This window comes from Naumovozyma castellii, chromosome 7, assembly GCF_000237345.1.
Source record: "Naumovozyma castellii chromosome 7, complete genome".
NCBI lineage: Eukaryota > Fungi > Ascomycota > Saccharomycetes > Saccharomycetales > Saccharomycetaceae > Naumovozyma > Naumovozyma castellii.
The window spans coordinates 304,788-325,696 of NC_016497.1; the positions used below are offsets into that span (position 1 = coordinate 304,788).

General features: G+C 37.1%; 11 protein-coding genes across 11 annotated transcripts; 8 read left to right on the forward strand and 3 right to left on the reverse strand.

Moving 5' to 3' along the window:
• Positions 1 to 258: 258 nt before the first annotated feature.
• On the forward strand, positions 259 to 3,558 carry CHS1 (chitin synthase I; the record flags this gene model as incomplete). The annotated part of the gene is made up of 1 exon (XM_003677364.1): positions 259 to 3,558. One exon carries the CDS (start codon positions 259 to 261, stop codon positions 3,556 to 3,558), a length of 3,300 nt encoding a protein of 1,099 aa, XP_003677412.1.
• Positions 3,559 to 3,896: 338 nt separating this feature from the next.
• Positions 3,897 to 4,970, forward strand: DUG3 (glutamine amidotransferase subunit DUG3; the record flags this gene model as incomplete). Its single annotated transcript, XM_003677365.1, has 1 exon — positions 3,897 to 4,970. One exon carries the CDS (start codon positions 3,897 to 3,899, stop codon positions 4,968 to 4,970), a length of 1,074 nt encoding a protein of 357 aa, XP_003677413.1.
• A 1,303-nt stretch (positions 4,971 to 6,273) lies between these two features.
• Positions 6,274 to 7,251, forward strand: NCAS0G01740 (uncharacterized protein; the record flags this gene model as incomplete). Its single annotated transcript, XM_003677366.1, has 1 exon — positions 6,274 to 7,251. The coding sequence occupies one exon, from the start codon at positions 6,274 to 6,276 to the stop codon at positions 7,249 to 7,251; it is 978 nt and encodes a 325-aa protein (XP_003677414.1).
• A 629-nt stretch (positions 7,252 to 7,880) lies between these two features.
• On the forward strand, positions 7,881 to 8,492 carry NCAS0G01750 (uncharacterized protein; the record flags this gene model as incomplete). Its single annotated transcript, XM_003677367.1, has 1 exon — positions 7,881 to 8,492. The coding sequence occupies one exon, from the start codon at positions 7,881 to 7,883 to the stop codon at positions 8,490 to 8,492; it is 612 nt and encodes a 203-aa protein (XP_003677415.1).
• Positions 8,493 to 9,238: 746 nt separating this feature from the next.
• SRP1 (karyopherin alpha) lies at positions 9,239 to 10,867 on the forward strand (the record flags this gene model as incomplete). The annotated part of the gene is made up of 1 exon (XM_003677368.1): positions 9,239 to 10,867. The coding sequence occupies one exon, from the start codon at positions 9,239 to 9,241 to the stop codon at positions 10,865 to 10,867; it is 1,629 nt and encodes a 542-aa protein (XP_003677416.1).
• A 273-nt stretch (positions 10,868 to 11,140) lies between these two features.
• Positions 11,141 to 12,007, forward strand: NCAS0G01770 (uncharacterized protein; the record flags this gene model as incomplete). The annotated part of the gene is made up of 1 exon (XM_003677369.1): positions 11,141 to 12,007. One exon carries the CDS (start codon positions 11,141 to 11,143, stop codon positions 12,005 to 12,007), a length of 867 nt encoding a protein of 288 aa, XP_003677417.1.
• A 368-nt stretch (positions 12,008 to 12,375) lies between these two features.
• Positions 12,376 to 12,972, reverse strand: NCAS0G01780 (mitochondrial import inner membrane translocase subunit TIM22; the record flags this gene model as incomplete). The annotated part of the gene is made up of 1 exon (XM_003677370.1): positions 12,376 to 12,972. One exon carries the CDS (start codon positions 12,970 to 12,972, stop codon positions 12,376 to 12,378), a length of 597 nt encoding a protein of 198 aa, XP_003677418.1.
• A 170-nt stretch (positions 12,973 to 13,142) lies between these two features.
• SWT21 (Swt21p) lies at positions 13,143 to 14,378 on the forward strand (the record flags this gene model as incomplete). The annotated part of the gene is made up of 1 exon (XM_003677371.1): positions 13,143 to 14,378. The coding sequence occupies one exon, from the start codon at positions 13,143 to 13,145 to the stop codon at positions 14,376 to 14,378; it is 1,236 nt and encodes a 411-aa protein (XP_003677419.1).
• Positions 14,379 to 14,864: 486 nt separating this feature from the next.
• UBP10 (ubiquitin-specific protease UBP10) lies at positions 14,865 to 17,492 on the forward strand (the record flags this gene model as incomplete). Its single annotated transcript, XM_003677372.1, has 1 exon — positions 14,865 to 17,492. One exon carries the CDS (start codon positions 14,865 to 14,867, stop codon positions 17,490 to 17,492), a length of 2,628 nt encoding a protein of 875 aa, XP_003677420.1.
• Positions 17,493 to 17,782: 290 nt separating this feature from the next.
• On the reverse strand, positions 17,783 to 18,232 carry MRPL19 (mitochondrial 54S ribosomal protein uL11m; the record flags this gene model as incomplete). Its single annotated transcript, XM_003677373.1, has 1 exon — positions 17,783 to 18,232. The coding sequence occupies one exon, from the start codon at positions 18,230 to 18,232 to the stop codon at positions 17,783 to 17,785; it is 450 nt and encodes a 149-aa protein (XP_003677421.1).
• A 268-nt stretch (positions 18,233 to 18,500) lies between these two features.
• Positions 18,501 to 20,903, reverse strand: NPR1 (serine/threonine protein kinase NPR1; the record flags this gene model as incomplete). Its single annotated transcript, XM_003677374.1, has 1 exon — positions 18,501 to 20,903. The coding sequence occupies one exon, from the start codon at positions 20,901 to 20,903 to the stop codon at positions 18,501 to 18,503; it is 2,403 nt and encodes an 800-aa protein (XP_003677422.1).
• Between the last annotated feature and the right edge of the window lie 6 nt (positions 20,904 to 20,909).

Sequence of the window (20,909 nt, forward strand, 5' to 3'; positions counted from 1 at the left end):
AGAGCTGGGCGCGTAAACGCGAACACCGCCATCTTTTCAGTGAATGTCAATTCGTGCGATTAAGTTACCGAATCGGGCAACCGCGCACAGAAGCGGGCGCATGGCTTGCTCGAGCAATGCTGAAACTTTCCAGTCAAAGTTTCTATTAATATAGAATGGTGCAAGAAGGGTCTCTGAACACGTCGTCCAACTTATAAGAACGTCCATAACCGAGGTTTGCTAAGCAGCTGCAACTAATACAAGAGTCTGTAACTACCGATGAGCAATAATAACTTCTACCAGTATTACACGAACGATCAAGAAGGTCATCCTGATGCCGATCAGCATGAGGACCCTGGCAGGAACGAGTACGAACAATACAACAACGAAACATACCAAATGAACATACATAGACCACCTCCACCATCACAAATACCGCAAGGAAGCGTTGATTCATTTGGTCCTGTACAGCCGCTACAATTTTCAGATGATCAGACGCATCAGCAGTACCAACATGAAAGGCATGATACTAATGATTACGCAAGTTTCATTAATGCTCGACCAAACCAAGCAACTGAACTTTCAAGTGTTCCATATAACGATGTATTTGTATCTAACAATAACCACCATGCCAACACTACTAATGGTACAGCAGCATACCAACTACCTTCTATTAATATTATTCAGACAACTCCAGATTTAACACATGCTTCAAGCATGAACCAGATAGGCTCCCAATTACAACCTGCGCAATATAATAATTCCACAATGAATCCACAAAATGCTAACACGTATTTCAATGATGATGAATACTATTATCACAACCAAAATAGTAGCAATAACCATTCACCAAGCATAAACTCCAGTATAGACCATTTTGTACCAAACCAAGACGATACGAGGCCTATATTACCTCCAGTAAACAATAATATAATATTTAATGAGGATCCCATGAAAAGTTATTCTCAAGATGAAATAAACAATGATCCAGAGGGGTACTATATCGATATGAACGGGGAAGATTATCCAATCAATTCATATTTGAATAACAACGATGAGATTGTAGACCCGTACAATCGTCCTCTCTCAGATGTCTCAACCTCAAACAAAAACCTAAGTCCCAGTTTATCACACAGAGATCTCGGTGAATATGACGAAGAGGATGATCTCAACACCTTAGATAAGGTCCACCTAACTACATCATCTCGAACATCATTCACATCATCCGTCTCTCAAAATTCAGAATCCAACCTCCTTTCTACATCACAACAACCAAATAAATGGTTACCTAAACGTACAGGCACAGAAGTTCGTCGCTTTAAATTATGGCACGGTAATTTTATCTTCGATTCACCCATTAGTAAAGTACTTTTGAATAATTACTCCAAGGCCCAATCAAACCTTACCAATGAATTCAAATTCATGAGATACCAAGCCGTTACATGTGAACCAACAATGTTAGCCCAGGAAAATTTTACAGTAAGACAATTGAAGTACATGACTATTAGACCTACTGAATTATTAATAGTCATAACAATGTACAATGAAGACCACATTCTACTGGGGAGAACTTTGAAAGGTGTCATGGATAATGTTAGGTGCATGATCAAGAAAAACCATTCTCATATTTGGGGGGCAGATGCATGGAAGAAAATCGTTGTTTGTGTCGTCTCTGATGGTAGATCCAAGATTAATGAAAAATCTCTTGCATTAATGAGTTCATTAGGGTGTTATCAAGATGGGTTTGCCAAGGATCAAATTAATGATAAGAATGTACAAATGCATGTCTACGAGCATACCACATTATGTAACATTACCAATGTGAGTGAGGAAAAGGGTGTTGAATTAGAATGTAATCAAACAACCGTCCCCATCCAATTAATGTTCTGTCTAAAGGAACAAAACCAAAAGAAAATTAATTCTCATAGATGGGCATTCGAAGGGTTTGCAGAATTGTTACAACCTAATGTCGTTACTTTACTAGACGCCGGTACTATGCCTGGTAAGGATTCTATTTACCAGTTATGGCGTGAATTCCGTAATCCAACCGTAGGTGGCGCATGTGGTGAAATCAAAGCTGATTTGGGGAAAAATTTCGTGAAGCTGTTGAATCCGTTAGTAGCATCCCAAAATTTTGAATACAAGATGTCTAATATATTAGATAAAACCACTGAATCAAATTTTGGTTTTATTACAGTCTTGCCTGGTGCATTTTCTGCGTACCGATTTTCTGCTGTTAGAGGTGAGCCATTGGAAAAATATTTCTATGGTGAAAAAGTGGAAAGTGAAGGTATTCACTTCTTCTCCTCTAATATGTACTTAGCTGAAGATCGTATCCTTTGTTTTGAGATTGTTACCAAGAAGAATTGTAATTGGATATTGAAATATTCAAAAAGTGCCTTCGCATCGACAGATGTTCCTGAAAGTGTCCCAGAATTTATTCTTCAGAGGAGGAGATGGTTGAATGGGTCATTTTTTGCAAGTGTTTATTCATTCTGCCATTTTTATAAAATATGGACTAGTGGTCACAGTATAGGAAGAAAGTTCATGCTAAACATTGAATTCATTTACTTGTTTTTTAACACTTTGCTGTCATGGTTTTCATTAAGCTCATTCTTTTTAGTGTTTAGAATATTAACACTATCCATTGCAATCTCTTACCATTCTGCTTTCAATATATTATCTGTTGTGTTTCTATGGTTATATGGTGTTTCCATCTTATCGACTTTCATTCTATCTCTAGGTAATAAACCAAAGAGTACCGAGAAATTCTACATTCTTTCCTGTCTGTTCTTCGCCGTGTTAATGATCTACATGACCTTTTGTAGTTTGTTCATGAGTGTAAAATCTTTTGAAGGTATGCTTGATGAAGAACATTTATCCTTTAAGGGGTTAATCCTTACCGAAGCATTCAGAGACATGATTATCTCCATGGCTTCCACCTACTGTCTCTATTTGTTAAGCTCCCTGATTTATTTACAACCATGGCATATGTTGACAAGTTTTATACAATATATGCTATTGAGTCCCTCTTATATCAATGTGTTGAACATCTACGCGTTTTGTAATGTGCATGATATTTCCTGGGGGACCAAAGGTTCTGTGGCTAAGCCATTGGGTAAGATTAACTCTAAAGAGGATGGTACTTTCCAAATGGAGATTCTTGTTTCTAGTAATGAAATCCAGGCAAATTATGACAAATATATGAACATCTTATCGCGGACAAAAGAGGAAGATGAGCAAGAAAATACTGGTCCTAATGAAGCCGCTATTGAAGAGAAGAAAACAGGTTACTATGCTAATGTCAGATCGTTAGTTATCATCTTTTGGATAATGACAAATTTTGCCATTATTGCAGCAGTCCTGAATACCGGTGGTATTGGTGACTACTTGGCTTTGAGGAAGGCAGGAGATAATACAGATTTACATCAGGAAGCTGAAATACATTTGTTGTCACCAAAGGCAACTATATATTTTACCGTTATTCTTTGGTTGGTCGCTTTATCTGCGGCCATTCGTTTCATCGGGTGTACGGTATATCTCTGTGCAAGATTGATTAGGAAATTAACATTCAGATGAACGATATTTACATACATAATATATAATATACCCGCTACTAGTAGCATAGAATATATATGCTGTATATCAAAAAAATTTGTAATATTGATATATTTTGTTTCTAATGATTAGATAACGAGACTACTGATGATTGAATTGTGGCTTCAAAAAAATCGTGTTCACGTGACCGAGACTTTTTTTTAAGGAAAACAGTGAAAATCAGATGACGCATTCTATTCCAGGGATCTATAATCTGATTATAAGTAGCCAAGGACCCTGACAATCATCAAAGAAAGTCCTTCTACGAATAGAAGAACTCTAAAAAGAACCAACTGCTTATAAAATCAAATAGCGAGAGGATGTGCCGTTTTCTAATTTTTAAGGGAAAAGAACCCATTCGTCTATCTCACCTATTAACCAGGCCGGCCCATTCCATTATAAATCAATCCTTCGATTCTCGTCTTCGTTTAGATAGAAGGAGACCCATCAATGGAGATGGGTTTGGAGTAGCATATTACCCCGTGGAACCTGAATTAGAAGAAGATGGACCTTGTATCTTTAAGGCGATTACACCAGCATGGAACAACCAAAATTTAAGCACATTGGCTGACAAGACTCAGTCAGACTTGGTGTTCGCTCATGTAAGGGCATCCACTTATGGTGTTCTATCTGAAACTAATTGCCATCCGTTTACCTATCATAGTTTATGTTTCATGCATAATGGGGGTATATCGAATTTTAAACAAATTAAAAGGAAGCTATTAAATCATATTAAAGATGAATATCTGAATTATCTACAAGGGAGTACAGATTCAGAATGTGCATTTGCCTTGTTTTTAGATACCCTTGATAAAAATGGGTTTGACCCATCTCAGAAAGAGGGTGGATTTGGACATGTTGCTCTCAGGAAAGCTTTGTTACAAACTATTGAATACATTAAGAATTGGACAAAGGAGATAAGTAATAATGAGACTGAACCAGAGCCTTCATTATTGAACTTTGCCGTCACAGACGGTGACACGGTGATTGTATCTCGATATATTACATCCAAGACTGATGAAGCCGCATCACTCCATTTTAGTTGTGGTTCTAGCTTCGTAGAGACATCTCCTGGAGAATATAGAATGGAGAGATTGGATAGAAACCAGGATGTTATTATGGTTGCTTCTGAACCACTAACCTTTGAAAGAGGTGATTGGATTGCGGTACCTACCAATAGTATATTGACGATAAAAAGACAAACTGTTTTGTTACATCCTGTAGTCGACGAATACTACCAAGAGGATCCATTGTACTTAAGAAGCTCTACTTTGGTGGAGAATAAGGGTTTCATGGGTTCTGTTCCAAAGGCAAAGATTGTCGAGAAAGATGTTCCTCCCTTGGATAGAGAGGGTAGAGTCAGACCTTTGGCGGCAACTGCTCACCTGGTATAAATGTGACCTTTTTTTTTCTTTTCAAAAAGAGACGTTTATGATAATGAACGTTCAATTGGAGGAATCTCGAATATCAAAATACACGAAAGAAACATTACAGATATCATGCAATGGGATAGTTACTTCCTTATGCATCACTTCACCATCCAAAGGCTTGGTAAAACTTAACATTGGGGTACCTTGTAATTTTTCATATTCATGAAAATAACACTATTAACTCCACGCAACGCCTCCGGTAATGCGCACTCTTTATATGTATTGCCATTGTTGGTTCGTTTGTTTAGATTATTATATAAACGCATCGTTTATTACTGGTTTTCTATAAAGGTATAAATATAGGAATGATGTTGATTACTAGCGAAATTTGTTAGGTTGTTTCTTACTTTGTTTATACAATTACTTGCATATCCACTGGGCTTCCAAAATAAAATCAGAAATATGATTTGGTCTTTACTTTTTTGATGAAGCACTTGATTCAAATGGACCATGTTCAGCTGCTGTTTTTGACTTAACAATTGAAGGAACGCATTTCCACCTTGAAATATAATAGCATGGAATTAAAGAATCGGATTTAGAATTTTCTGTTTAGATGGCTTAACTTCACAGGTGGTCTATTTGTTAACGTGGATACTAAGTATGGTATATAATACATATGTTTAACGTTCCCATTTTACATTTTGTGTTTTTCTGTCATTAATGTCGCCACAATGACCAACGTGAAGATATTTCCATTTCCCGAGAAATTGCGCACAGCCGCATTCCGCTGAAAATTCGGAATTGACGTCTACTTTTATTTGAGGATGATATCCTTTCTATATGCTTAACATAACGAGTTTATACAGCATTTTAACAACTGACATTGTAAAGGTCTTAGGATATTAATTAGTGAGCCCAAATACAGCAGTCATTTTGATGGAGTCAGGAAAGAGATCAAACTGCTTTAACACTCAAGTAAGCAACGTTAGAATCAAAAACAGGCTTTTCTGAAGAAACAGTTTTCTTGCTATTTATCTAGGAGTGAAAAACAACATATATAATTAATAGAAAGACAGCCGTTTTAAGAATGGTCAGTGTGTAATTCTCTCTTTCAGACGCTATGTTAAACTATTTTCTAGGAAGGTGTCTACGTAATCTATGATACGTTTGTTCTCCCTTAATTGGAAAAAAAATGGATGTCCCTGATATCGAAAAATAGTATGAAAGCATTTTTCAGAAAAGGTAAAGTGTGAGGTACCTTTTCACTCCAACAGAAACGTAAAAGGTTGTTTTATGGTACTTGAAGAATGAGCTCAATAAAATAGCTATGAATTTGCAGTGTGATAATGGCTTAAAATTGGTAAGACACCTCGACGATGATCTTACTCTCGTTCAGAGGACTATACAACAAGTGAAATATTCTCTTCTTCATGTTGTGTCATTTGGCTTCAATAATAAACTAGAGAATGCCTATAGGGCAGGGTTTTGGAAACTAGCTGAGCGGATGGATTTCTACATTACTTTCCAGGGTGTTCAGCAGAACCTTTGGAGGTATATATTAAGACACTTTATAGTTAAAGAGGAAGCCCTCTCTAATGTATCCCCAGAGGAGATGCAATGGGATGAAAATTTGTTTAAATCTAATGTCCCTGTTCTTTCTCTTTATGGTCCCGTTTATATAAACAGGACCATGTATCTTTCTTGTCCTGTTGCTCTAGGATTGGAAACTGGAGGACCACGTGAAAACAGTCATTTAAGCAGCTATTACAGGTCAGCAAAGGAGTACAATGGAAATCCGGTCCATAAGTTCATTTATCCAAAATACTACAACTACACGAATACTGGACTTCCTAATATAACAAAATGTATACCACCATCCCCGTATTCTGCTATCCCGTTTCCAGTGGTATTTTTTGAGTGTCGCGAATATCATGCAATCATATACAGAGACCTATTAGTAGTATACAGACAAAGAGCAATACGTCGCGGGCTTGAACCCACCGTTCTGAATGTTGTGAGGATATTTCGTGAGCCACCATACGAAATTTTGGTTCAGTTCCTAGAAAATGGGGAGATGCAGTATGTTCCAGTTTATCACGACGAAGATGTTACACCTGCCGAAATTGAATGCTACCACCAGGTGTTCTTGTGGAAATTGAGGAATATGACGAGGAGCAAGTTGGATTTCGAGACATTTGAGGAATTTAAGGATAGCTGCAATTTTGTTAGTGAGGAGGATGTCTCTTCAAACAATGAAGATCACTTCTCAAGGGATTGGGTAACGTTTGACTGGATAAAACCTTAGAGTTTATAATCGTTTTTTTTTTTTACCTTTGGAGACTATTGTAGTGTTATATTTAGTGGGAAATATTACTATAGTTTAATTATATTTTATGTCATTGGAAAAAAGAGTGCCAGTATTACGTAAGACATCAATGCGGGTAACCGGTGTATCCGGAAAGGGAAACTAAGAAAACAAACCGAAAAGGGAAACAACATCCGTTTCGGTCAATCCCGCGGCGAAAAATTAGTATTCATGTTATCGTTTGAGCCATTTTCCATTCCTCTGAAAAATTTTCTGACTTGGAATAAATATCACCAAACTTTCCACACTTTCCACTATCCTTGTTGTCGTCATCCCATGTTGCTCTCCATTCTTTAAAAACAGCTCTTTTAAGATTGTATTTTGTTTCTCTGTGCTGCTTTTCCTTTTGCAAGTTTTAAAGAAATCGTATTGTTTGCTTCTAATTCACTGAACTAATAATTGACATATACCTAGTTTATTTCTCCTAGATCTTTTAACTAAGAAACAAGAAAGAAAAAAACGAAACAAGCAGAAGATACATCCAAAGGACACAAGAGGGAGTATTTTTCTAAACATACACATATCATAAAGGAGACAACAAAACAAACGCGAGGAGAAGTCAATTAGTAATGAAGTTCACTACTGTTACTGCTTTCACTTTGGCTACTGTTGCTACTTTTGCCGAAGCTAAAAAGGAACATGACTATACTACCACCAAGACTTTAACTACTGATGGTACTACAATCACCACTACTTCTACTCATACTACTCACAAGTATGGTAAGTTCAACAAAACAAAGAAGTCTCACGCTCCAAAACCATCTGGTACTCACAGATATGGTAGATTTAACAAGACCAAAAAGTCTCATGCTTCTAAACCATCTGGTACCCATAGATATGGTAGATTCAATAAGACTAAGAAGTCTCATGCTTCTAAGCCATCTGGTACTCACAGATATGGTAGATTCAACAAGACTAAGAAGTCTCATGCTCCAAAACCATCTAGTACTCACAGATACGGTAGATTTAACAAGACTAAGAAGTCTCATGCTCCAAAGCCATCTGGTACTCACAGATACGGTAGATTCAACAAGACCAAACATCATCATACAACTGATACCGGTGGTGTTAACAAAGCTGTTGTCAATGCTGCTCCAAGTGCCAAGAATTTCGGTTCTTTGAAGGTATTTGGTATCTCTGTTGGTTCTGCTATTATGGCCGGTGCTTTAATACTATTATAATCTTAAGGGATTACTACTATTACTCAAACTTTATTTTATTTTACTATCCTGAATTAATTTCTAATTCTTAATTTACCAAGTTTTATTTCATCCTTTCCAAAATATGTGTGTGTCCGGAAAAAAATAATTACCCCCTTTTTCTTAATTGTGAGTGTCGCTTGTGGGAAATAACTGATCACAGTGGATTCCAATCGATTCTATTGTTTATTTTGAGTGCTTTTTCCAAATTCTGATTCCGTGTGTGTAAATTTTGTGAATCATAGTTTAGGGAGATGTGTACTCGAATCGATCTTTTAGATTTGATTGTTAGCTGCTTCCAAGCAAGTTATTTTCCAATTAGAAAGGCTAATTTCATCCCTGGCAATAATTTCAGAATCGTGAAATCTTTGCAATCTGTGTGTGATTTGATAGCAATCTTTTCTGGTTCTGCCATTTTCTGCCATTGGGATGGGATGCCGCCTACCTAATATGTAATTGTGTAATATGTATTTTTCACTAAAATATATATATGACTGTGTGCTATATCTTATTATGTTCTTCTCTATACTTTTCGGGCACCGCCACGTTCAAAGTGATTTTTGTCGTGGGAGGAAAAAACATTGTGTCGTTCACTAGTTTCTTTTTCCCAGTCTAAAATTTTGGAAAATTTAAACCATCGAACTGCTGGAGAAATAAGGATAACAATAGCAATAGCCACATAACAATAGAAGACCATTAGAATAAGGAACTTACTGCCTCAGAAGAGAATGGACTCATCAGATACTACTGCAAATAAGTTTGTCCCGGAATATAGAAGGACAAACTTCAAGAACAAAGGAAGATTCACCGCTGATGAACTTCGTCGTCGTAGAGATACTCAACAAGTGGAATTGAGAAAGGCAAAGAGAGACGAAGCACTAGCCAAGAGAAGAAATTTTGCTGCCCCTACCGCCGATGATGACTCAGAGGATGAAGACGATACTACCCTTGCGGGGCAACAACAATTTATACAGCAACTACAACAAGAATTACCCCAAATGGTCCAACAGATTCAATCAAATGACTTGCAAGAACAATTGAATGCCACTGTGAAATTTAGACAAATACTTTCAAGAGAGGTTTCACCACCTATTGATTTGGTTATTCAAACAGGGATAATTCCAAGATTTGTCGAGTTCATGAATGAAAACCAACCTGAGTTACTTCAATTAGAAGCTGCTTGGGCTTTAACTAATATTGCATCAGGCTCCTCTCAACAAACTGCCACCGTCGTTGAGGCAGGTGCTGTTCCATTATTCATTCAATTGTTATATACGGGCTCCGTTGAAGTGCAAGAACAAGCAATTTGGGCTCTTGGTAACATCGCTGGTGACTCACCTGAATATAGAGATTTTGTCCTGCATTGTGGGGCCATGGAACCAATTCTAGGCCTTTTCTCAAGTAATAAGACCACATTAATTAGAACTGCCACTTGGACATTGTCTAATCTATGTAGAGGTAAGAAACCACATCCAGATTGGTCGATTGTGTCATTATCGCTACCAACTTTGGCTAAATTGATCTATTCCTTAGACTTGGAAACTATTGTGGATGCAGCTTGGGCTATCTCATATTTATCTGATGGCCCACCAGAGGCAATTCAAGCAGTAATTGATAATAAAATTCCACAAAGGCTAGTTGAATTACTGTCTCACAATTCCACCCTAGTGCAAACACCAGCTCTAAGAGCCGTTGGGAATATAGTGACAGGGAATGATATGCAAACCGAAACCGTTCTAAATGCAGGTGTTTTGAAAGCCTTACCTCCATTATTATCTTCACCAAAGGAAAATATTAAGAAGGAAGCATGTTGGACAATTTCTAACATCACTGCCGGTACTGTGGACCAAATCCAAGCTGTAATTGATGCTGGTTTAGTCCCAGGTTTGATTAAATTATTAAGTTCTGCAGAATATAAGACCAAGAAGGAAGCTTGCTGGGCTATTTCAAATGCCACTTCAGGTGGGTTACAAAAACCCGAAATCGTTAGATATCTGGCTAATGAAGGTTGCATAAAACCGTTGTGTGATTTATTAGAGATTGCCGATACAAGAATATTGGAAGTAGCATTGGAAGCCTTAGAACATATCTTGAAAGTGGGGGAAATAGACAAGGAATCTCAAGGTTTGTCGATGAATATATATGTTGATGCCATTGAAAAAGTCGGTGGGATGGAAAAGATCTTTAATTGTCAACAGAGTGAAAATGATAAGATTTATGAGAAGGCTTACAAAATTATTGAGACGTACTTCGGAGAAGATGATGAAGCTATCGATGAATCCTTGGCCCCACAGGCTGCAAACAACACATTTGGCTTTGGTTCCAACGTGAACCAACCATTTAATTTCAATAATTAATGGAAATACGACAACACTTATAATGTATATATTATACGTATTTTTTTATATTGCATCAATGTACATTTAATTTAAGCTCGCAAAGATAATGAAAGTAATTGTATATTCTTAGCATTTTCCAATCACGTAAATTTAATTTCTGAAACTTCATCGCGAAACCTGAAAATGTACAATTTGGTAAATAAACGGTACGGTATTTTGACAGAGACTATATAGAGTCTAAATGATTAACAACAGAGGGAAGAACCACACCGCAACAACCCCTATTTATGAATGAATCTTGGCTCCAAAGACAATTATTTACCATCAGAGAAGGCCAAAAAAGTCAGTGATGAGAGAATTGCTAAAGTTTTGAGAGCGTCTTCAACAAAGAAACAAATGAATAAATCGTCAACGCCGACTAACACCAGCAATTCAATCAATTCCTTCGATGGTACTCATCCGGTTAGGTCGCCAGATTCTACTACAATTACTGATTTCGATAAGGAATTACCACAAAGAAAACCCTCCACGCCTACACCTGCTTATCGAACTGCTAACAGTCATGGGCACTTCATTGATGTGAGGGATGATGAAGATTCAAACGCAACCACCACTTTCCATAATCGACAGTCGAGTCTTGGTAATGAAAGTCCAGACTCAAATATGGATTTTGATCTTGATTATAAACCAGTATTGAAGGATAAATACAGCCCGTTACCGTCAAGAAGATATAAATCTCTAAATGTGGGAGACATATCAATGAAAGGAGAACATTCGAACAATTTTACACACCCGAAGCAACGTATCAGACCTCAAAAACCTAGCAGGAAGATATCGATACGGAAATCCCTGGGGGACCCATTACCTCTACCGTATCTTCAAGAGGAAAAGCCATCGGCTAAAGAAGTAAATAATGTCTCTCACTTATCTACGAGGGAGAATAGCATAAGTAAAATAAAGCCTCTTGATGAAAAGGAAATAAACCGAAAGAGAAAAGAGTTGACATCTAAATGGCGAAAATATTTGTCTGCCAATAGAATGCCAGATCCACTTACGTCAAAGGTAAGGGTATCTTTGTCCTCATCAGAAGGCACTCCAGATGTAAGTGCAAAGGATACCACAAACAAAATGATGAACGAAGGCGTTCAGTCTTATTAACTCCTACCATTGAGTCGCATTTACCACCTAATCAGACATTAGATGCACTCCCACTCCCGTCAGCAGCATATGTCACGAAATTACATGAAGAATTGAAAGAAAATTCTGAAAAGTTGGATCAAATTATTACGTTATTAGCAGAAAGGGAATTGACACCAACTTCATTTTACCAATCTGTAAAAAAGCCCACCAACAATATTGAGACTAAACTTAAGGCTTCTAAAGAAGTTCTTTACTGGACAATTTGTATTATTATACTTATACTTTGTAACATTTACGTGTATTATTATCTATGAACACGAACCAAAACAATATCTATTTACTAATCTATCAACATTAAATTATTATTATTTACACATGGAGGAATATCAATCATTGAAATTATTCTTTGGTGGTCTACCATCTTCACTCTTCATATAGAGATCAATGGCCAAGGAAAAAGCAGCAAACCCAGCACAACCTGCCACGGTGGCTTGTGGTCCACTCTTATAAGCCAATCCACCACCAGTCAAACAACCAGCAAGAAGTCCATTATATATATCATTCTTAGCTCTCACGGATTCTACTACACACTCCACCCCTGCATAAATCATACCAATGTAACCAAAATTCTTAGCACTAGAATACGATCTTTTTCCCATATCGGCGAATTGCAACTTGACCTGTTGTCTCATTGATAATTCAGCCATTTGTTTCACGGCTCCATTAGCAGAGAGCGCCATCGAAGGAGACGGTGTATGCAATGGAGTATCATAAGCCATGGATGCGAGAAATAGACCCATGACACCACCCAGGGCGAACCCTGTGACTCCACTTATTGCTGATTTGCCCGGACATGAAGTCATAAAATTCATCATTACTTGTGCCCCTCTCTCGGCTTGTTCTTGTTGTGTTAAAGCATTGAATGGCTTGTTGTGAGAAGAGGGGGGTTGTATGTGTTCCAGACCAAATCCTTCATAGACCATTTTTTGGTTTAATCTTTGTAGGTATATGTAGTGATTTGACACATTGGTTTCAGTCAGATCCGAAGTTTTTCAGTATTTTCGATGACTATGAAAAATAGGCATTACGTTAGATGCATACGCAAGAGGAAGTGAAATTTTGACAAGGGTACAGCATATCTGATAGAGGAAGAATGAATCAAGGAGCGTCTCGAGAATGCAGGATTATTTGTAGTACAGGGGCGGTATTTGACAATAATGATTTGAAGACAGTCTGGGAGCTAGAGGATAGCATATGGGCTCAAACAACGCATGGAGTTTCGTATACTTTCCCTGAATTAGGACAATCCATTTACAAGGACGATGAGAAGGAATTACAGAAAACGATTATATGCCAGGATCTTATTTGGTCCAAGGATGGGACGTCTTTAGTTACAATTCATAATGATTATGGGATACGACAATACTTAATACCTGAAGAGGAAGAAACAGAAGCATGGGAAAACGATGATGTTAAACAATTAATTCCATTCACGCGATTTTTCAAGAATCAATCCATGGTGTCAAGCAAAGTCCATCCTTATTATTCCCTATATAATGATGATCCTAAACACAATACGGTGCTATTAGCGAGTCGAGATGTTCCATTACAATTATATTCTGTTGATAATTCCCATCAAGGTCCCATTTGCAATTATGAAACGATGGATTCCAATACAGAGCGATATGAGACCGCATATTCGATTGATTATATGACCGAGAAAGAATTCTTGGTCGGATTTATGAAGAATAGAATTAATCTATACAATGTCAACCGAAGGAATCCAGTTTGGAGTATTCAGCCGGCAACATCGAAGAGTAAAATAAGCGCAAAGGCGATAGTTTCATGTTTTGACGAGGTGAATTTCAATGGGGATGGGTACTATTCGCGATGTAGGCTTGCAGGGACATACAAGAATGAAATATACAGAATTGATACTAGAGTGTCACCATCACAAGACCTTGTCTATCAAGGTGATCAGACTCACAATAGTGGACTGATCCAAATACTAAACTCTCTTAATGGCAATTACGTGTACTTGATCAAGAGGAATAGCATTACTATTGACGTATTGGACCGACGACTTAACTTCCAAAGGGTGAACCAGCTACCCTTACCGTTTAATATGGGCAACCATAAATTCAAGGCATCACTATCTTCTCAATTGGGATTGATTATGGGAACAAACGCTGGTTACCTAATCCAGTGGGATAATGACACTGTCGAGTTTGGTGGGGTGCCCAGACAAGCCCGCACGAGCATAACAGCAGAAACTGGATGCCGCATATCGTTTCCTCAGAGGGACACGCACAGAGTGGCAGCCTCACCGGATGGCATGTCTGTTGCCGTGGCACACGAGAACGGTCTGAGTATCGCCCGATTAGGATAGCTGTAAATAAAATAAGCGCCAAAAATGTTTATAGCGTTAATCTACATTAGCCGCCCACCCCTTATCAGGGTAACCGCTTTCCGCGTCGAAAAAAGAAACTTTTTCTGCAAAAATTTTCTTTTCCTTTTTCCTCGCTCCATGTCGAAAATTTAAAACGTAATTTTTTTCCTTGGTCGCATTCTATTTCTGTGAGACGAGACGTGTAGTCGACCACCAGAAAGGACATTTCATCCCATTGGAAATTTTGGAAAAAGGTCGAAAGGTAATAAGGTAACTTTCTGTCAACCCTTCATCTTATATAAAAAGGGATCAAAGGTTTTTCCACGTTGAAGCGTATAACACCATTCAGTAAACCAGCACCCACCATTGTTCGTCGTATTGAAGAATTTGCACATCTCATCACCAAATTTTTCGTAATATAACCGCGATCAAAAATTTATTAATAATAATAATAATAATACATTATTATTATACTGTAATAATAACATGTCCGCACAAAACTCAATTAAACCATTAGTCGACCGAATTCTATCAAACCCACTTCAATTCACGAAGGAGTCCAAGAAACCATCTAATATTAGTAATAACTCTGATCCATCCAAGAACTCATCGTACATCATGATTGGCAACAAAGATAATACAGTTGCCACTACTTCAGCTGCACCAACCACTACAACAAGTGAGGTAAATAATTCTAAAGATATTATTAAACAGGAAACTAGAAAGCAAAATAAACCAAATTCAATGGCAGAGGCAATTGCATTATATACTGCTCAATCTCAAATCAGTAGTGCCTCCAGTTCGAAGAAGGAACAGAAAAACTCCGAACCTACTACATCTTCTTCTTCTTCTTCCACTAATTCTACTTCATCTTCGTCAGGGGAGGATAATGAAGAAGTATTCCATGACGTTAACCAGAATCCCGCTGATCTAGCTCCAGATTCTAGCCCTTCAGACTCAGACTCAGATTCTTCTTCTTCGGAATTAAGTTCCTTTTCTAGTTCCGATGACGAAGGCCATCCAGTCGATCTCCCTATATCTGATTCTGATTCTGAATCCAAATCTGACTCAGAAGAATTAGGAATCCCATTATATGAGGAAGAAACTGAAAAAAATAACAATAGTAATGATCCAAGTTCAAGCAGTGAAAGTTACGGTGACGAAGAAGACTTGGGTGTTCCTCTAAATGATAATGATGAAGAAGATCTCGGAATACCAATCGAGATACAAACAAAGAAACAAGACACTACAAATGCTGATGATGATATACCTTCCTCCATTAACACTGACACGGAAACAGAATCTAATGATGAGGATTTCCATTCACAATCTAATGATGATGACGAGGGTGATGAGGATTTTGACATGAATGGTGATGATATATCTGATTCTGAAAAGATAGGGTTACAAAGGGAAGCCATGGACCATCAAAATTTTTTACAAAACGGGAAGGAACCCTTAAGCGCGGAAGTTGACAGCGATGAAGATATTTACCAGGACGAAGACGAAGACGTCCTCGAAGATGACTCCGAAGAAGAACTAAAACATAAAAAATCTTCTATAACAAATGAATCTGTATCAGCCCCAGCTCCAGCACCAGAACAATTTTACCAATTTAATGAAACCATTGCTGATCAAGGCTCAAATTTACCTTCTCGAATTATTAAAAACTGGGGCCCCGAATTCGCTAATAGGAAACCAAAAGGGTTACTAAATCACGGTGTCACTTGCTATACTAATGCTGCTGTCCAAGCTATGTTACATATTCCTGCCATTCAACATTATTTGTTCGATATACTAAGAGGTAAATATAAGGAAACAATATCACCAAAATCTGTCTCTGTCATGTTAGCTGAAACAAGTTTAAGAATGTGGGCTTTACAAGATAAGAAGAAGAAAAATTTAGGTTATATTAACCCCAAGAAGTTAATTGCTAGTCTTGAAACTATTAATTGTATGATGAGTGAATGGCAACAAGAAGATTCACACGAATATTTTATGTCATTGATGTCACGTTTACAGGAAGATTCCGTCCCGCCAGGACATAAGATGACAGAATCTATGATTTATGATATCTTTGGTGGTCTATTAAAGCAAATTGTCACTTGTAAATCTTGTGGTGGTGTTTCCACAACAGAACAACCATTTTATGATTTATCATTACATCTTAAGGGTAAGAAAAACACAACAACAGTAACAGATGCTGATGGAAATGAAAAGACACAACATGAGAGTAAGGATAACAACGACGATGCCTCCCAACTTTCTAAAAGATTTTCCATTGAAAAATCAATTAAGGATTTTTTCAATCCCGAATTAATTAGAGTCGACAAAGAAAAGAAAGGTTACGTTTGTGAAAAGTGTCATAAGACAACTAATGCCACGAAACGAAGTAGTATATTACGTGCTCCAGAGACTTTACTTGTGCATTTAAAGAAATTCAGATTTAATGGAACCACCTCATCAAAAATGAAACAAGCCGTATCATACCCAATGTATCTTGATATGACTGAGTATTGTGAAACACCAAGTGGAACCAAACAACTTCCGGTGAAATATGAGTTATTAAGTGTCGTCGTTCACGAAGGTCGTTCTTTATCGTCTGGTCATTACATTGCACATTGTAGACAGCCTGATGGTTCATGGGCCACCTATGATGATGAGTATATTAACAAGATTTCAGAATTGAATGTCTTAAAGGAAGCAAATGCATATTACCTTCTATATACAAGGCTTACTCCAAGATCGATTGTTTTGAAAAATAACTTACCTAAGAATAGTAAAATTGGCATTCCAATACAGAGAATCAGTACGCCACTTTCCACATCTAATGAATCTGCTGATAATTTGAGCATCCAAAAAAAGAATAAAAGCAAAAAAGCATTATCAAACAACGAATCATCCAGGGATAACCCGCAAAATAAGAAAAACAGTAGAAATGATAGAAATATAATCTCTAAGAATGGTAAAAGAAATAATAATAAAAGTAATAGCAAATCCAATTCAAATGGCAAGAATACTAATAATAATAATACCAAAAGAGACGCATCAAACAATAACAGCAATAACAAAAATTGGAAGAAAAATAAGAAAAGAAGATTTAACAAGTATTAAATCAGCTCAGATTATTCCTAATATCTTTAATCTTCCATTCATTAACACTTTTTATTTCAAAAAACAAAACAAAATATAATACAAAAAACATTATTTATTTCAATAGGTCAATCTTTATTAATTCTATATTCTAATGCATAACTTTTTCCTAATCTAAAATCATACATACTCAGAATACTACATATTGTCCAAAGCAATAAACGACTGATAATACCAATCCATATATACAAGCGGTTCTTATTTCCTCAATTTATTTTTATCATTGCTGCTCATTGTAGATATAACAACCTTCAAGGAATAACTTTGATACCCATACTTTTTGCCACACCTATGATTGATTTCACAATACCTTGCATTTCTAACAAAGCATGTCTATCATCTGTCTTTTTTATCTTGGCAATTTCATAGATATGTTTCAATGATAACTCGCCAATCGTCCTCGAGCTTTCCAATGTATTTGGTTGCCCATGTCCCTTTTCTAACCCAAGAGCCTTCAGAAGCAGAAATCCTGTGGGGGGCGACTTCATTTCAAATGTAAACGTTCGATCTGGTTTAATATTTATTAATACCGGAACAGGCACACCCACTTGATAGTTAGCAGATCTAGCATTGAACTCTTTACAGAAATCAATGGCTTTAATCCCTTTAGAACCAAGGGCTGGACCTACCGGTGGAGATGGTGCGGCTTGGCCTGCACCGACTATAAGTTTCACTAGAACATTTTTGGCTGCTTGTGACATTACCTTTATGATTTATTGGGTTGGGTATAAAGTGTAAGATTGTAGTCAAGTATTCAACTCCCTTTGTAATTGAACGATCTGTTTAGTGGTCCATTAAATTTTAGCGGAGATTTTTTCAACCGCTTGTTCAATACAAGAATAATTAAAGTACGTAAGCAGCTAGTAATCATTTATCAAGGAACATATTAAGGAATTATCAATTCTATATCAAATAAAAACAATTCTATATACACAAGTAGCACATTCATAAAAGTATCAGTACAGAAGATCATTGTGAATCAGCTGCTTCTTGCTTTTGCTTCTTTTTCTTCTCAAGACCTGCAATGTGGGCTTCACTTTGGTCTACTTGCGTGTGTGTATGGTCTGATGCATGGACTAATTTTCTATTGAATCCATCATCGATCATGTGGCACATTTCAATATTTCTTATCCATTCATCGTTCATGATTTCATCAATATTTGCTCTACATGCTGGAGCCAAATCAACCATACGATTTATTATATGATGTGTTTCCTCTGGTAATGAATGAAGTAATCTCTGAGGGCCAATATTGGGGTTACTTGGATCTGGAACATTATGAGATGAATGGCTAGGCTTCTCCTCTGGAATTTGAACCATGGAATTATCGTAAGATGGCGGATCTGGCGTACGGGTTACCAATGCACTAAGCGAATCGCAATCACGTCCGGAGCAAAATAACTTAAAGGAATTGTCTCTTAATTTAGGGATTTTCCAGGGGAATTTTTTTAAGATCATACAAGCAAATATGATAGCTGTAGACCAAATATCCACTGGACGTGGATCGTATTTAGAAAATATGCAAACTTCAGGTGCTAAATATGGATCACTTCCAACAATTCCACTTGCTTCAACCAGAGTCTTGCTAAATGGATATGAAAAGACGACAGCAGCACCAAAATCTATCAGTTTTACAATACCCTTCTCATTAATGACACAGTTATCTAATTTTAAATCACGATGAGCCAAGCCAATACTATGCAAGTATTGCACACCAGTCAATATTTGCTTAAAGCAACAGCAGATTTCCTCATAGGACATTTTATTACTCATGACAATAGCAAATAAATCATAATCACAGTATTCCATAACTTGTAAAATTCTTTCATTTTCATAAACGATCTCAATAGTTTCAATGATATTGGGATTGTTTAAAGTAGTACCAATACAATACTCCGAGGTGATTTTCTTTACATAATCTCTCTTGGTTTCATTTTCAAATTTAGCTCTAAATTCTTTTACTGCGAAAATCTTCTTGTCAGACAATCTTTTCACTAATTTAACTGACCCTCCTGCCCCTGCTCCTAAATCGTCACCTGTTTTCAAATATCTTTTAGAAAACGGTAGAGTTGCATTATTAGTAGTTGAATATATGGTATCGCCATAAGAATGAGGGGAATAGTTTGCTGATGGCATTCTATTGAGGCTGGTTGGATTGTTTGAATTAGGTACAGGAATACCGTTGGTTACAGGTGGAGAACCCATCATTATACCGCTATTGCTGTTACTAGATGCATGAAGAGAATTTGTAGATGAAGTTTTCTTAAAAAATCTTTTCAAATCACCAATGGATGAATTATGTGATCTCGGTAGGCTTTGGTTTTGAATCGGAGGTGCATGTGGATGTACATCTTGTACTGATGTAGGGGAACCGAAAAAATGGTCAGTGTAGGATGTACCGGAGGGAGGTTGTTGTCTTGATGAAGAATACTGTCTTGCACGCATTGGCTTAGGAATTGAATTCCCAGCGATTGAACCCTTGGCGGAATCTGCACTTGATGCGTTAGATTGGACATGATATGTATTAGAGTTATTAGTACTTGAACCATTAGATGTACTGTTGGTGTTGTTATGAGACGGACTATATGAATTGTGAATGTCTTTAGAACTTTTGGAAAAGAAAAGATTCCCCAATTGAGAAGAGAAAGAACTTGATCTTGAAACAGAAGCGGATGCATTATTGCTATTTTCTTGAGCAGATTTTTGTAGTTTTTGTTTGGATATAACGAATCTTGGTTCTACTGAATTTACCACAGGAGATGTAATAATGTTTGAATCAATTGCTGAAATGTTGTTAGGCATTGAACTACCATAACTCTCTAACCAAGAGGAGGTAAGAGATGAGCTTGCACTATGATTACCGTTAGCACTTGTATCCTTATTTGAATTGGGTACGGCGTATGGTATACTTGATGATAGTGATGGAATCTGTCTGTTAGAGCTTGCACTCCCATTTAAATAATGTCTTGAGTTGCGTCTTGCTGGCAAAGCAGAATTGGAACCGAGAGATGTGGCCAACTCATTTGGATGATTATAGTTATTGATAAATGAACCAGATCTTTCTCTTGAATACATATGTGCAGTGTGAGCGAAATTGGCAGTTAAGAAACTTGAAGATATCATCGGCTTGCCATCAAATGACGAGCTTGCCATTGAAGAAGATGACTCATCGTCTTCCGACTCGATAGGTACTACAGTGGTGACACTTGTTGTAGTACCAGAGTTATTCCTATCTGTAGGGATACCAATTGATTTGGAAGTAGTTCGAAGTAAAGATGGACCATGTTGAGATCCAAGAGTATTCGAATTAGCAGCATTCACGGTGGTGTCATTTTTTCGTTTCTCCTGTAATAATTTAGTTAATGATGACATATTGTA